The 11,973-nt window shown below is 38.1% G+C and overlaps 2 protein-coding genes across 11 annotated transcripts in view; one reads left to right on the top strand and one right to left on the bottom strand.

Annotated features, from left to right (window-relative positions):
- Enox1 (ecto-NOX disulfide-thiol exchanger 1) overlaps positions 1 to 11,973 on the top strand; it is a 589,822-nt gene that overhangs the window by 184,083 nt on the left and 393,766 nt on the right. The gene's annotated exons all lie outside the window — the stretch shown is intronic.
- On the bottom strand, positions 4,677 to 4,982 carry LOC103751286 (40S ribosomal protein S28). Its single transcript, XM_008854676.2, has one exon. It carries the CDS (start codon positions 4,960 to 4,962, stop codon positions 4,753 to 4,755), a length of 210 nt encoding a protein of 69 aa, XP_008852898.1. The 5' UTR covers positions 4,963 to 4,982; the 3' UTR covers positions 4,677 to 4,752.

The raw sequence follows: 11,973 nt of genomic DNA on the forward strand, positions 1-11,973 counted from the left end.
AAAAAAAAAGATCAGAGGCAGCGGTGAATGGGAATTTGTTGGAATGTCAGTGTTTCTGAAGTTCGTTGTTTGGACTGAACATGAAGGCTCAGAAGCCTTTCCAGATGGGTGTATAAATTCCACACATTCTACAGAGGAATGCATAGAACAAAGTAAGAGTCTATCAAGCGAATGAGCTACGTTAGTTTAAAGTGTCTAAGGCCTTTATTTTCTCCTATCACAGCCTGGGTCCCCATTTAGGCTAATGACTTGTATAGAAAAGAATCAGCACTAATTTCTAAGTAGCTCCCAAGGTTGATTGCTTGAAGAAAATATTTGTGCCTCAATTGTAGCTCTTTTAGTAATTATGATTTATAGACATATTTTTCTTTAGTCTCTTTTTTTTGTACTAAAACCGAGTCCAGGGCCAAGACCCTAGGGAACCTGATCTTGCCAAAGCCCTGGTGGTACCAGAACAGAAGAGCTACAGTGCTCCTTGCTCCAGGCTCTGTGAGGGACACCAGGCCACTATATGCACATCTCCCAGTAAGTGCTGGTGTGTCTGAGTGTAGTGTAGACTCAGGTACACGTTTGATGATGATTCTGATGATGGTTAGCTGTGGGACTATGGGCTATTGTGTCACTTATCTCAACCTTTACTTTGTCACTTTGTAAACTGAAGATAATGTCTCCTTCTTGGGGTCATCATGGAAATTCACTGAGTTGCTAGATGGCGGGCAACCTCAGGCTTAGCACATCTTTAACTACTGACTATATATTAATATATGCAGCCTAATATACTAATTAGCCTTTTAAGCTGAAGTGCTAAATAAATAACTCAGAAGTTCCTTCTGCATTACCTGTCATTTTTAGTGTTTCATAAGAGTGTAACTCTATACCAGCGTGGTATTCTGAGGAGCTCTGTGTGACAGATTAGTATTCCATAGTATTCCACCAGGCTGACCTCAGTTTGTAGATCCATGCTTCTTCTTGTTTTCATCCCTGCTGTTTACATTTGCTGACAATCTCAATCTTCTATTCAAAGAATTCCTCCACTTTCCTGGACTCTGCATTCCAGATTGCAAAGGAACAGAGGCATTTGATTGGGCATATCCGTGCATCTTAGAAGAATTTCTTCTGCCTTCTTTCTTTGCATTCCATATCCCTCCCCAACCCCACTCAAGGGTAATGGGGCCTTGTGTTGATAGGGTCAGTCAGAGAGAATCGATCAAGCGGGTAACATCACTGGACCACACTGGTGCCATTCAGCTGACTGACTTTCCAGCTTTAGTAGGTTTCAGTCCTTTAACTCAAGAACTTATGGGCCAAATAGGCCATAGACTTGACAACAGCAGGAGGAGGATTTGGAAATGTTTACTGAGCATCCTTGTTATAAGTTGAATTTTAAATGCCAAGACCCACTCAGGGACCCTTGATGAACTGTTTCAAATGTGACACATGCATGCAGTCAGAGTGGGAGGAAAATAGGCTGCAAATCCAAACTGGTCTTTAATGGTGAGAGTGCTCTGGCTTCCTGCCCCCCCTGTCCTTTCTAATTCCTGCTGCGTAGGGAACTAACTTCCTGTGTAGCTTTTCCTAAATTCCCTTTCTCTCTTAGGTGAGCTTTGAAGGGCTTGTTTGTTTTATTTTTTGGGTTTCTCTGCAGACAAGGTACCAAGACATCGGGAACGCAGCAGCTGCCTCACAGACTTCTCAGATACTCTCTCTGTTCACCCTCATCTCTAAAATATCTTATTCCTGATCCCATCAGTAGGTAAAAAGCTAAGTGATAGTTTCACACTTTGATCCTTCTCCTGAAAGTCCATAGGCCTGGGGATACCTTTTGGACAAAAGAGTAGAATCAGTCTGTGGCCACTGATGAAAAAGTCTACAAACCCAGCAGAAGGAAAACAGACAGGACAGTCATTTCCAGGCAGCAGTCCTAGTGGACCCTAGGCTGCCATTCTCCATGGCAACAATCATTAGCAAAAGCTGTAATCCAATTACACGAAGATTTTGGAATTAGTTGACATTTCTTCTATCAATACATTAGCCAAACACTGCTACTTAAAATGTCTATGATAGTTATTGATGTTTTTTGAGAAATTTGAGGACAACATACTACTGCCATTTCCCTAAACTAATACAATTTCTTTTTAAATTCTAAAACTTATTGTTAAACATACAGATACGTGTAGCTCTCACCCCTCATCAAAGAAGCTTCTTTTTGAAACAGATGGAGTTGATTACAGAGAACACAACTGGTCAAAATGCGGAGAATAAGTGACTATAGGGGTTCTCAGCCCTAGCTGATACATCTAAAATGCTACCTACCTCTATACCTAGGGTTCAGGGAACATTGCAGAGCAAAAGAATAATTATAAAGCTACTTCTACTCGGACTAGATCTGTAGTATCCTGAAGAATTACTGGCTTTATCAGATCCAAATTTGACTGCCAGAGAGTTTGTGATAAATATTAGTGTTTTCAGAGCTCTTTGTCTGCAGAGGAGAACAACAACCTAGCAAATAACAGTGTACTGCTTTAAACTGGCTTAGCTGGGTTCTGAAGGCTGTGCTTAGGAAAACCTTAATCCATTCATTCACCTATCCCCTCAGTCCCTCCATCTCTCCCTCCTTTGAGCCTTCCCACCTATTTCATTGTGGTCACATTTTCAGCATAGAAAAATCTATATTGGTAAGTTTTGTATCTGATATAAAAATATTGAAAATCCAACCAAACTAATTTTAAGGAATTAACTTAAGTCATTTAAAAATAGATAGTACTATCCTATTATTAATGACCAAATCAAGCTTTTAGTGTTAAATGGCCTATTTCTTACTATTATTTTTTCCCTGTGGTTTTGTTTCTTTCCAGTCTTATTTAAGAATATAATAATGGCATTTTAAATAATCTGTGAATCAAACCACATAAATGTTCCCATGAGTTATTCAGTCATGTATTTTCATCTATCCCAGACGATGATTTTTAAATTACTACAGCATTGGCTAATAAGGACTGGCTGCTTCAGTAAACGTATTGATTAGCTGGCATACACTAACACAATTCTTGAGTTCAGAAGCCATATTTAAATTGTTATATACTGCATGTACATTGCTGCGTTCCTTTCATATTTCATGTCTAGTGATTTACAAGGACTGTGATTAGGAACTTGCTGACCATAAACCAAAAAAATATATCAGAGCATTGTGCTTCTAAGTAGTCAATGGCCATCTAGCAGAGGCTCTGGAAAGCCTTGTAAAATGGTCTGGAGACCAGTCATCCAGACACTTACATTGTGGAACTATGTGGTGTGGAAACATGGGTGAGAAGGTGACACCTTCATGGGTAGTTGGACACATGAAAAGTCTTCAGAGCCAAATCTGATCTTTGGACTTTGAAAATTTCCTGGGAAGAATTACCTCCAACTTTGAGTCAAAGCTATGGGTATCACATAAATCTTTGGTAACATTCATGAAACTGTAAGAGATGCCTTTAGGCCAAGAAATAGTATACTTGGGAGGGAGCCAAAATGAATTTTAATACTTTTATTGAACTATTTCATGCATATAAAGCAAAGCACACAACATATATTCGCATTACAAAAGTAATAAAACTTACACCTTCCAGCTAAAGAAAGAACCACTTGCTCATCAACTGAATGCTTACTATGCACCCTCCCCAGCTAGCCCCTCTCCTCCATCTGCACTACTCCTGTGGTTATAATGCGCCATCGTGTGTCATGTGGTTTTAATGTACATTGTACGACTCTGTAGGCAAAATGTTATTTTATGTTTTTGAAGTTTGTATATAGATGGAATCATACTATATTTTAATTGTTCTTAAACTCAACATTATTTGCCCAAGATTTATCTATATTGACTGGTACAGTAACATTTCATGGCTTCCCACTGCTGTTGAATATTCTGTGGTATTGTCCACACATGTTTAATGCTCTTCTGATGTGCATCATTCAACTTGTTCATAGTTGGATTCTGGTTTGTTTGCTTTTTTGTTTGTTTTTCTGTTATAAACAGCTGCTCACATCTCTCTTGTACAAATCTGTGCTGCATGGATGCAAGTGTTCTCTGGGGAATACACTTAGTCATTAAAACGATTTGCTGATGGGTATATGCATCTTCAGATAGAATGCCGGGTTTATGTTCTAATATGGCTATATAAATTTCAAAATCCAGTTTTCAGTGCACAGTGTTCTTGTCAACACATGGAAACTACAAGTTTCCCGTTTCTTGAGTATCAAATGGCATGTGTGGTTCAAGCACATTTCTCTGGTTACTATTTAAAGCACCTTCTCATAAGATTACTGGGTAGCTGTGGTTCCTCCTCTCTGAAATTCTGCTTCTGACAGTTGTCCAAATCTCTCTTGGGTTGTCCTCATCCTTTAATATATAGCTGTTCTTTGCATATTCCATATAGCATTCTTCATAGAATTATTCTTTACTTTTCTCTTTTTTTATAACAAAGATAATTTTGGTTATAAAGCATTTCCTCCCATTTACTAAGGCCCATGTCGCAGAGCCTTTCCTTCATATTTTCTGTTTTCTTTCTCCTATGACCTGACTTTTCCTTCAATATTTCTCCTCATTCCCTTTTTCTTCCTTTGACAAGTGCGTGTAACAATTTATGATATAATTCATCAACGAGTTTTTTTTTTTGTTTGTTTGTTTTTTTTTTAACAATACAAACGCTTTATTTAACAGTGGCAGGTCGTCTCATGGGCCAAATGGTGATATCCAGGACCCAGCAGACATGCTTAGCGCAGCCTCCGAGCCTCTCTTTCTGACTCCAACAGGGTGAGCACATCACCCTCTCGCACAGGGCCTTTCACGTTGCGGATGATGGAGCGGCTGGTGTCATCCATGAATTCTACTCGTACCTGCGTGCACTGTCCCTGCGAACCGGTCCTGCCCAGCACTTTGGTCACCCTGGCCAGCTTGATGGGCTGCACGCGACTCGTGTCCATGATGGCGGCGATCTCATCAATGAGTTTTTAATTTTAAAACTTTTATTTTTATTTTTAAAGTTTAAAAACATGTATTTTGTTGCTTTCCAATCTGAATATTTTTATTTATTATTTTCTCACTTAATAATATTTTATCCTTTGTTTTTTAGCTACTTAGAACACACTTATTCCATATTTTATATCTGATAATGCTTATGTTTGAGGCCACGGGGTTTAGTGCTTGCCTGGGCTTGGTTCTTTACCTATATTTGGTAATACTTGATTTTCAGTTGATGTATGGTCAAAATTAATCTTGTAGGAATTATTAGGAACTTATATTGATTTTTTAGTAGACTTGCTTGTGTATCAGTGTCGTATGGGGGCGGGCAGTTTGCTGTCAAGGTCACCTAGGATGGTGTTCATTTGTTTGGCTTGAGATTTTTTGGACTACCACAGATAATACAAATTCAATATCTATACCAAATGAGATCAGGAATTCTGTATATTAAAGGATGAACTAGTATTTTCTTCATTATTACTAATTCTTTTAATCCTGAGAGTAGTGGACAGTAGCATTCCTATTTATTTCATCTGCAGCAGACTATTGGTGTCTAGTGTTCTCTTTTACCTAGCTTGAGGTGAAGTTCCTTTTACTACAAGTAGAATTTGCAAATCTTGGGTCTAACAGTCCTGTTTTTCTACAGACCCATGACTACTTTTTCCCCTTATTAATGTCCAAAGCTAGTTTGGTTATTGTTCCTCAGGGAAGCCCCAGCACCAAGACTTTGCCCATTCTGGTTTTAGTTTCTAGGTTCTGTCTTATGTTTGCTTGCTCTGTTAGTTGTTACATACCTAACCAGTAGGTATGTCATGGCAGGACAGCTTTCCTTCATAGTCTACTAATGGTTGAGAGTGCAATTAAACCATTACATTTTTCCCACTAAAATTCGACTTCTCTCTCACTCTACATCTGTGGGAGGCATAGAAATGTTATGATCAAGCAGGGCCATATCTAAATTCTATCCATTGGTCCATCCATCCATCAGAATCTCATTTTGTGGAAGTAGACCTCAGCCCATGGAAGTAGAAGGAGGAGATTCTGGTGTCTTCAACATCTCTGTTTTTGTCATATGTTTGTGGAGATGCTGAGAAGATTGTCACATCCATGACTAAAAACTTGAAACTCATGGCATCATTCTCATGCATTTAGGAAGAGACCACAGCTTGGAAGGTACATTTCTAGGAGGTATGGGGGATGAGGCTCAAGTAGAACTCTTAGCTTCCTTTTCCTGCCTCATTTTCCCTATACTGGAATTCCCAGCTGTTCTACAAACCTACTGGTCCACATTACAGACTTATATTTTGATTTTTTTGTTGTTGTTTTGACATAGGGTCTCCACGTAGCCCAGGCTAGCTTAGAACTCATTGTGTAGATCAGGCTGGTTGCCATCTCACAGAGATCTGCCTGCCTCTGCACTCCTGAGTGCTGGAGTTAAAAGGTGTGTGCCACCATGCCTGGCTCTGACCTTATTCTTGATTCCTTAAAAAAATGGATTTCTGGAGTTAAAGAGATGGCTCCATGGTTAAGAGCATGTGCTGCCCTTGCAGACAACCTAAGTTCAGTTCCCAGCACCCACATTGTGCAGCTCACAACTGCCAGTAACTCCAGTTCAGGGGGAATCCATTGTCTTCTGGCCTCAGCAGTCATCGGCACTCACATGCATATTACCCACTCACAGACACATAGGCATGCACATTATTTTAAAAAAAGTAAATCTTAGGAAAAAATGGATTTCTTAACCAAACAACAGTGGGAAGAAGACAGAATAGAAGTGTTAGTCTTTATCAAATAAAAGAGCCCAGCATAGAACTGGGAAAATAAACAGCAGACCCCAAACTTATTCAAAGGAATATTGATAACTGATTACCACTAGATGAGGAACAGCTGACCCTCCTAAACAAAGACCTCTAGATAGGCTGACTAGATTCACCAGAAGGACAAGTAGTGGGGAATGGCTGGGGGTGCCGACAACACAGCAGACAGTAGCTGGGTATCGGAGTATAAGGGCTCTAGTGGGGGAGGGAGGCTAAAGGAGGGTGCTATCTGGGAAGTGGGCATAAAAATAAATTACAAAAAAAAAAAAAATAAGAAATGGAGGCCTAGAAGGGCAATGTGATTGAATTGATACTAAGATCCAGAGTTTGTTTTACTCCCAAACCACTCATTTATGTGTTTTGTTTAAATGAATTAATACTAAGTCTATCTTTAGAGTATGTCAAAATTTGTAACTATACTTTTATGCTTTAATTTTGCTAGGTCAGAGTGAGAAAGTGAAATTAATTTGCATAAATTAATAGAAACATAATCTGAATTGAATTTTTTCTGAAGAGCCAATTAGAGATGAAATTTTTTTGTTCAGTCTGTACCATTTCACTTCAGAATTATAATTTTGTTATATATTTCCATTGCCTTGTGAAAACTGCAAATAGCTTAAAAAGCCCTCTCTGTCTTCAACTGTGTCTTTCTTCTCATACTATTTAAGAAAATACAAGGAGGTTAAGGGGACAGAGTAAATCTCTACAATTATATCTACATGATCTCGATCATTATTTCTGTTCTTTATGACTTCAAAATGGAGTTGTATCAATGTATCATCAACGATTGTTTATTTTTATGTAGAGTTAAATTATTATTCACCCATATAAATATGTAACATGTTTAAAAATAAAGACAACTGCTAGTGAATGTTGCAAAACATTCACTCTGATTTGAGCCTAATGGTTCTAATTATAGATTGGAACATCTAGTCAAGACAAACCATACTGTTAGTGAGTGAGACAGCTCTTTGCAAAAGCATGAGGTTTTTATTAGTCTAGGAAAATCTGATAGACTATCCTAGGCATCATAAAGGGTAGAATTGACATGTAGGTATTTTCCAGGTATAAAACCATTCTCACTTGCCACTCAGGGATATAAATCAACAATGTAAGACTATTATCCAAGAGGCTAACACGGTTTGGAATTACATGAAGTAGAATGAAGGACATAAGAACCATGAAATAAGTCATGGACTGTGTTCAACATTGAAAAGACCCATATTAAAGTGTAATTTTCAGCTTCATATTTTAAATATAATATTAGGAAATAGGAGATGGGCCAGAGAAAGGGAATGAAAATGATTTGAAAGTACAAAAGCATATCTATGCTGAAAACAGATAATAGAGTTCTTTATAACCAAGAAGGTAAAGCTATAGAGTGGCATGAGTAGCTTTGAATGGATGCCCATCTTTGGGATAGTAGAGAGTGTTCTAGTCCTGTTGCCTTAAGTCTATCGTTTTTGTTTTTTATTATTGTTTAAATTTTTCTGAACCACACATGAGTATACTGTTTGAACCATTTCCATCCTTCCCAGTCCCCCTCTAATTCTTCCCATGCCCCTGTATATTATATATATAATATGAAATGAGTCTGTTCAGTGGTGCTCCTTTTTACTGTTTTTTAGGGCTGCCCACTTGGAGTTAGATAATCTCTCATGGAACTAGTCCATGGAGAAAACTGATTCTCCTTCCATTGGCATCCATTGATTGCCTGCAGCTCTTTATCTTGAGGTAGGACCTCTTGAAAATCACCCCCTTAGTATGTCATCCACCTTAATATGTCAACTGATTTTGTTATATGTAGATCTATGACTACCACACTGTGGAGATGTCTTCCCTATCATGTCTAGAATGCATTAACTAGCAGCAGGTGTCTTGTCCCTTTGGCTCTTACATTCTTTCTGCCTCCTCTTCCCAGATGTTTCCTGAGCCTTAGCTATAGAGGTTGCATTGCAGATGTGTTATTTAAGGCTGGGCACCACACAGATACTTATTCTCTGCATTTGACCAGTTGTGGATCTTTCTAATAGTCTCCGCCTGTTTCAAAAAGAAGCTTCTTTGATGACTGGTGAGAGATACATTTGTCTGCAAATACAAGAATATATACAATGTTTATCATTAGAGAAAGGTGTTACAGTACTAGGTGGTGGTTCTACTATTTCTTAGAACCAGTGCTTGCTAACTGAAAATATGAACCAACAGGCATGATGTCAAGCTATAAAAGACCTTTCCTTTGGGAAGAAGACACATAAATGTCATTCTTCTATTTGTAGTAAACCATTGTCTTGAGACACTATCAGATTTATCTCATAAAAAAACTTCAGAGCAGTTTGGAAGATGACATTGCCGTGGCTGAGTTTGGAGGGACAAATGGCCTGAGAAGATGAGGGGAGACTAGGAATGAGCCACAGGATGAAGACATTTCTGGAGATAGTCAGAAGGGACCATAATGCATATAAGAGGCAGAGTCCATGAGTATTGGCAAGTCATGGACAGGATAGTAATTGAGAATAATCAATGAATCAGGAGTTTTTTAACTGAACTGGTATCATGGACAGGGAAGATAATTGTTTTGTTTTTTTTTTAATTTCCTATTACTGCACTTAGAAATTACCTCAAATTCATTGACCTTAAAACAATATGAATTTATTATAATTCTGTTGGTCAGAAGTCTGAAGTGGATTTCAGAGAGCTGAAATCAAAGTGTGATTAGGGCTGCATTTCCTCTGGAATGTAGGCAGCAGCTTTCTTTGCCTCGTTCCAGCTCCTGGAGGCTGTTCATATTACTTTTTACATGGTTACCTTTTACCTTCAAAACTAGCCATGACCAGATACATATTTCTCACACTGAATCTCTGTAACATTGGCCTTTCTAAGTCTGTTAGGATAATATGATTATATTGAACCCACTCAAATAATGCAGTACAAGCTCCTGTATCAAAATCCTTAGCCTAAGATTCCGGGGATTAATGTGTTATTCAGCCCAGTAGTTGAGATGGAGAAAGTGAGCTCAGTTCATGCATGTAATCTTGTTAATGAACTGTGACAACTGGGCATCTGATTCTTATCTGGAGATAGAGATTCAGGGAATGAAAAGTTGGATTGTAGTTAGATTGGTGAGGAAGCCATTCAAGAATGGTTCAACAAGAGGACCAAGAATGAAGTAACCAGGAGAGGTCCTTACTGGTAAAGTGCTAGGCATGTCAACTTTTTTGATAGGTCTTAAAATGGAACTCTTGTGTTCAAAATGAACCAGAAATTTGTCATTTTATTGATTTTAGAGAAGCACTCAGAATAATGAATTAGTAATGAAAGTCCAGTTCCTAAAACTGTGGTTGGACTAAAGACTTTTTTGTGGTATTCTGACCCAATGTCAGTGTCTCATGTTAAACCCTATACCCCGAGCTCTGTTGAATATTCTGCTTCTTGGAAACCTTCATGCTACACATAATAAATGACATAGAACTTTGAAATGCAACATTGAGTGCCTCACAAGCTTATACAGTGTCACTGCAATATTAGCACAGGTCAGTATTTTGGCTTGAAGACAATGTGAAGAGGCTAAGTGTGTGAAGTTTTTGCTTCCAAACCAGCTATACAGTGAAGCAGACAGCTCCAGCCTGACTCCTTGGTTCAGCCTCACCCCAGTGCCTGGAACTGAATGTAAGAGCTGGTTTTAGGCTTCTGTAGAAGCTGTTGATGTCAGTTCCTAGTTGGCTGGAGGTAATTAGAATTTTGCAGTCTGGAGGTTGAGCATGCTTCATGCTGCCGTAACTCCGACTGAGGGAGGAGAAGGGAACTGGTTTTGACCAGTGCCCTGCTGATTTTCAGATTCTACTTTCTTGTTCTGTGCACTGAGGTAACATTTTATGGAAAACTACTGTTTACAAGTCTTTAGTATGTTTTGCCTTTTTCATCTAACTTTTTAATCATATAACAAAATCTCTAAGTACAGAAAAATTTAGACTTGAGGTGCTTGGAATGTCATATAAGCCATGAACGTTACTCTCAGGAGTATCTCATCTACTAAAAGAGGTAGAGTCTTTATGCAAATGTCTACAATATGGAGTTCAATTTCACAAGTGATATGTAAAAATAAAGAGAATGTGTAGATTTGGCAGGAGAGAGACTCCTTATGATGGGGAGAATCCAACATCAGGATTTTTTTTTCTTATGAATTAATTAAAAAAAATTTTTTTATCTGACCAGAATACTTCCTCCCTGCTGTCTAGCTTTCAGAGTGACAGGCTGCTGGGGGAGAAAAGGCATCAACGATTCTACCCAGCACTGAACCCTGCATGCTACAGGCAAGATAGTCCCATTGGAACAATAGTGACATGACTGTCTGGTAGCTACCCACTTTCTGATTAGATTTGAAGTCTACATTGCAAGAGAGAATTTCATACCTGATACTGTGATCTTTGTCAAAAATTCTATGCCTGGGCAGGTTATAGGCCCTAGGGTAGAACCTGCTATTGTTATTTTGCTAAATGGTTCTGTTGTCAAGTTGCCTTATAAATATTTATGTTTATACCCATAGACCTGAGCTGCTCTCAATACTGGTCAGAGAAGTTTCTGTTTTGTAGTATGTAGTAGTCAATGCAGAGACTCATAACTCCTCAAAGTACTGAGAATAAGCAGCTGTGAGTTCTTGGCCCTAAATGAGACATCTTTTTTTAAAATTATTTATTTAATAACCACATACTTAGAAAAAGCATTTCGTTACAACAGCGTTGACATATTCAATAACAATTTCCAGAGCTAAGATGCATCTCTTTCAAAATTGGCTGTAAATTTTTAGGTTTACAGTTGAATTATTACAGTTCACCAATATTGTACTCAGTATAAACCCTATAAGACATAAACTTAAATGAGGTTTTACCTTTTAAAAAGATCCCCTTTCATTATTAAAATACACAGTTTCATACAGAAAAATTCATGTTTAATGCAATTGACATTAAGATGTTTGCGCATGTGTTTCTAATCTCTATATATCTGATTATTACTAGTGACAGTTAATTTCTGAGCTTCTTGGCATCTGAGCATGGATATAGTCAGGTAGATTTCAATGATAATGTTTTTCACATCTACTAATTATTAAGGAGCAAATTTTTATGCTTTGAAGAATTATTATTTCTTAATTATTATTTTAAA

The sequence above is a fragment of the Nannospalax galili genome, unplaced genomic scaffold, assembly GCF_000622305.1.
Source record: "Nannospalax galili isolate Female #2095 unplaced genomic scaffold, S.galili_v1.0 scaffold386, whole genome shotgun sequence".
Taxonomy (NCBI): Eukaryota; Metazoa; Chordata; class Mammalia; order Rodentia; family Spalacidae; genus Nannospalax; species Nannospalax galili.

Bases quoted from the DNA above. Each gene is read 5' to 3' on its own strand.
- LOC103751286 (XM_008854676.2), bottom strand. From the start codon at position 4,962: ATGGACACGAGTCGCGTGCAGCCCATCAAGCTGGCCAGGGTGACCAAA.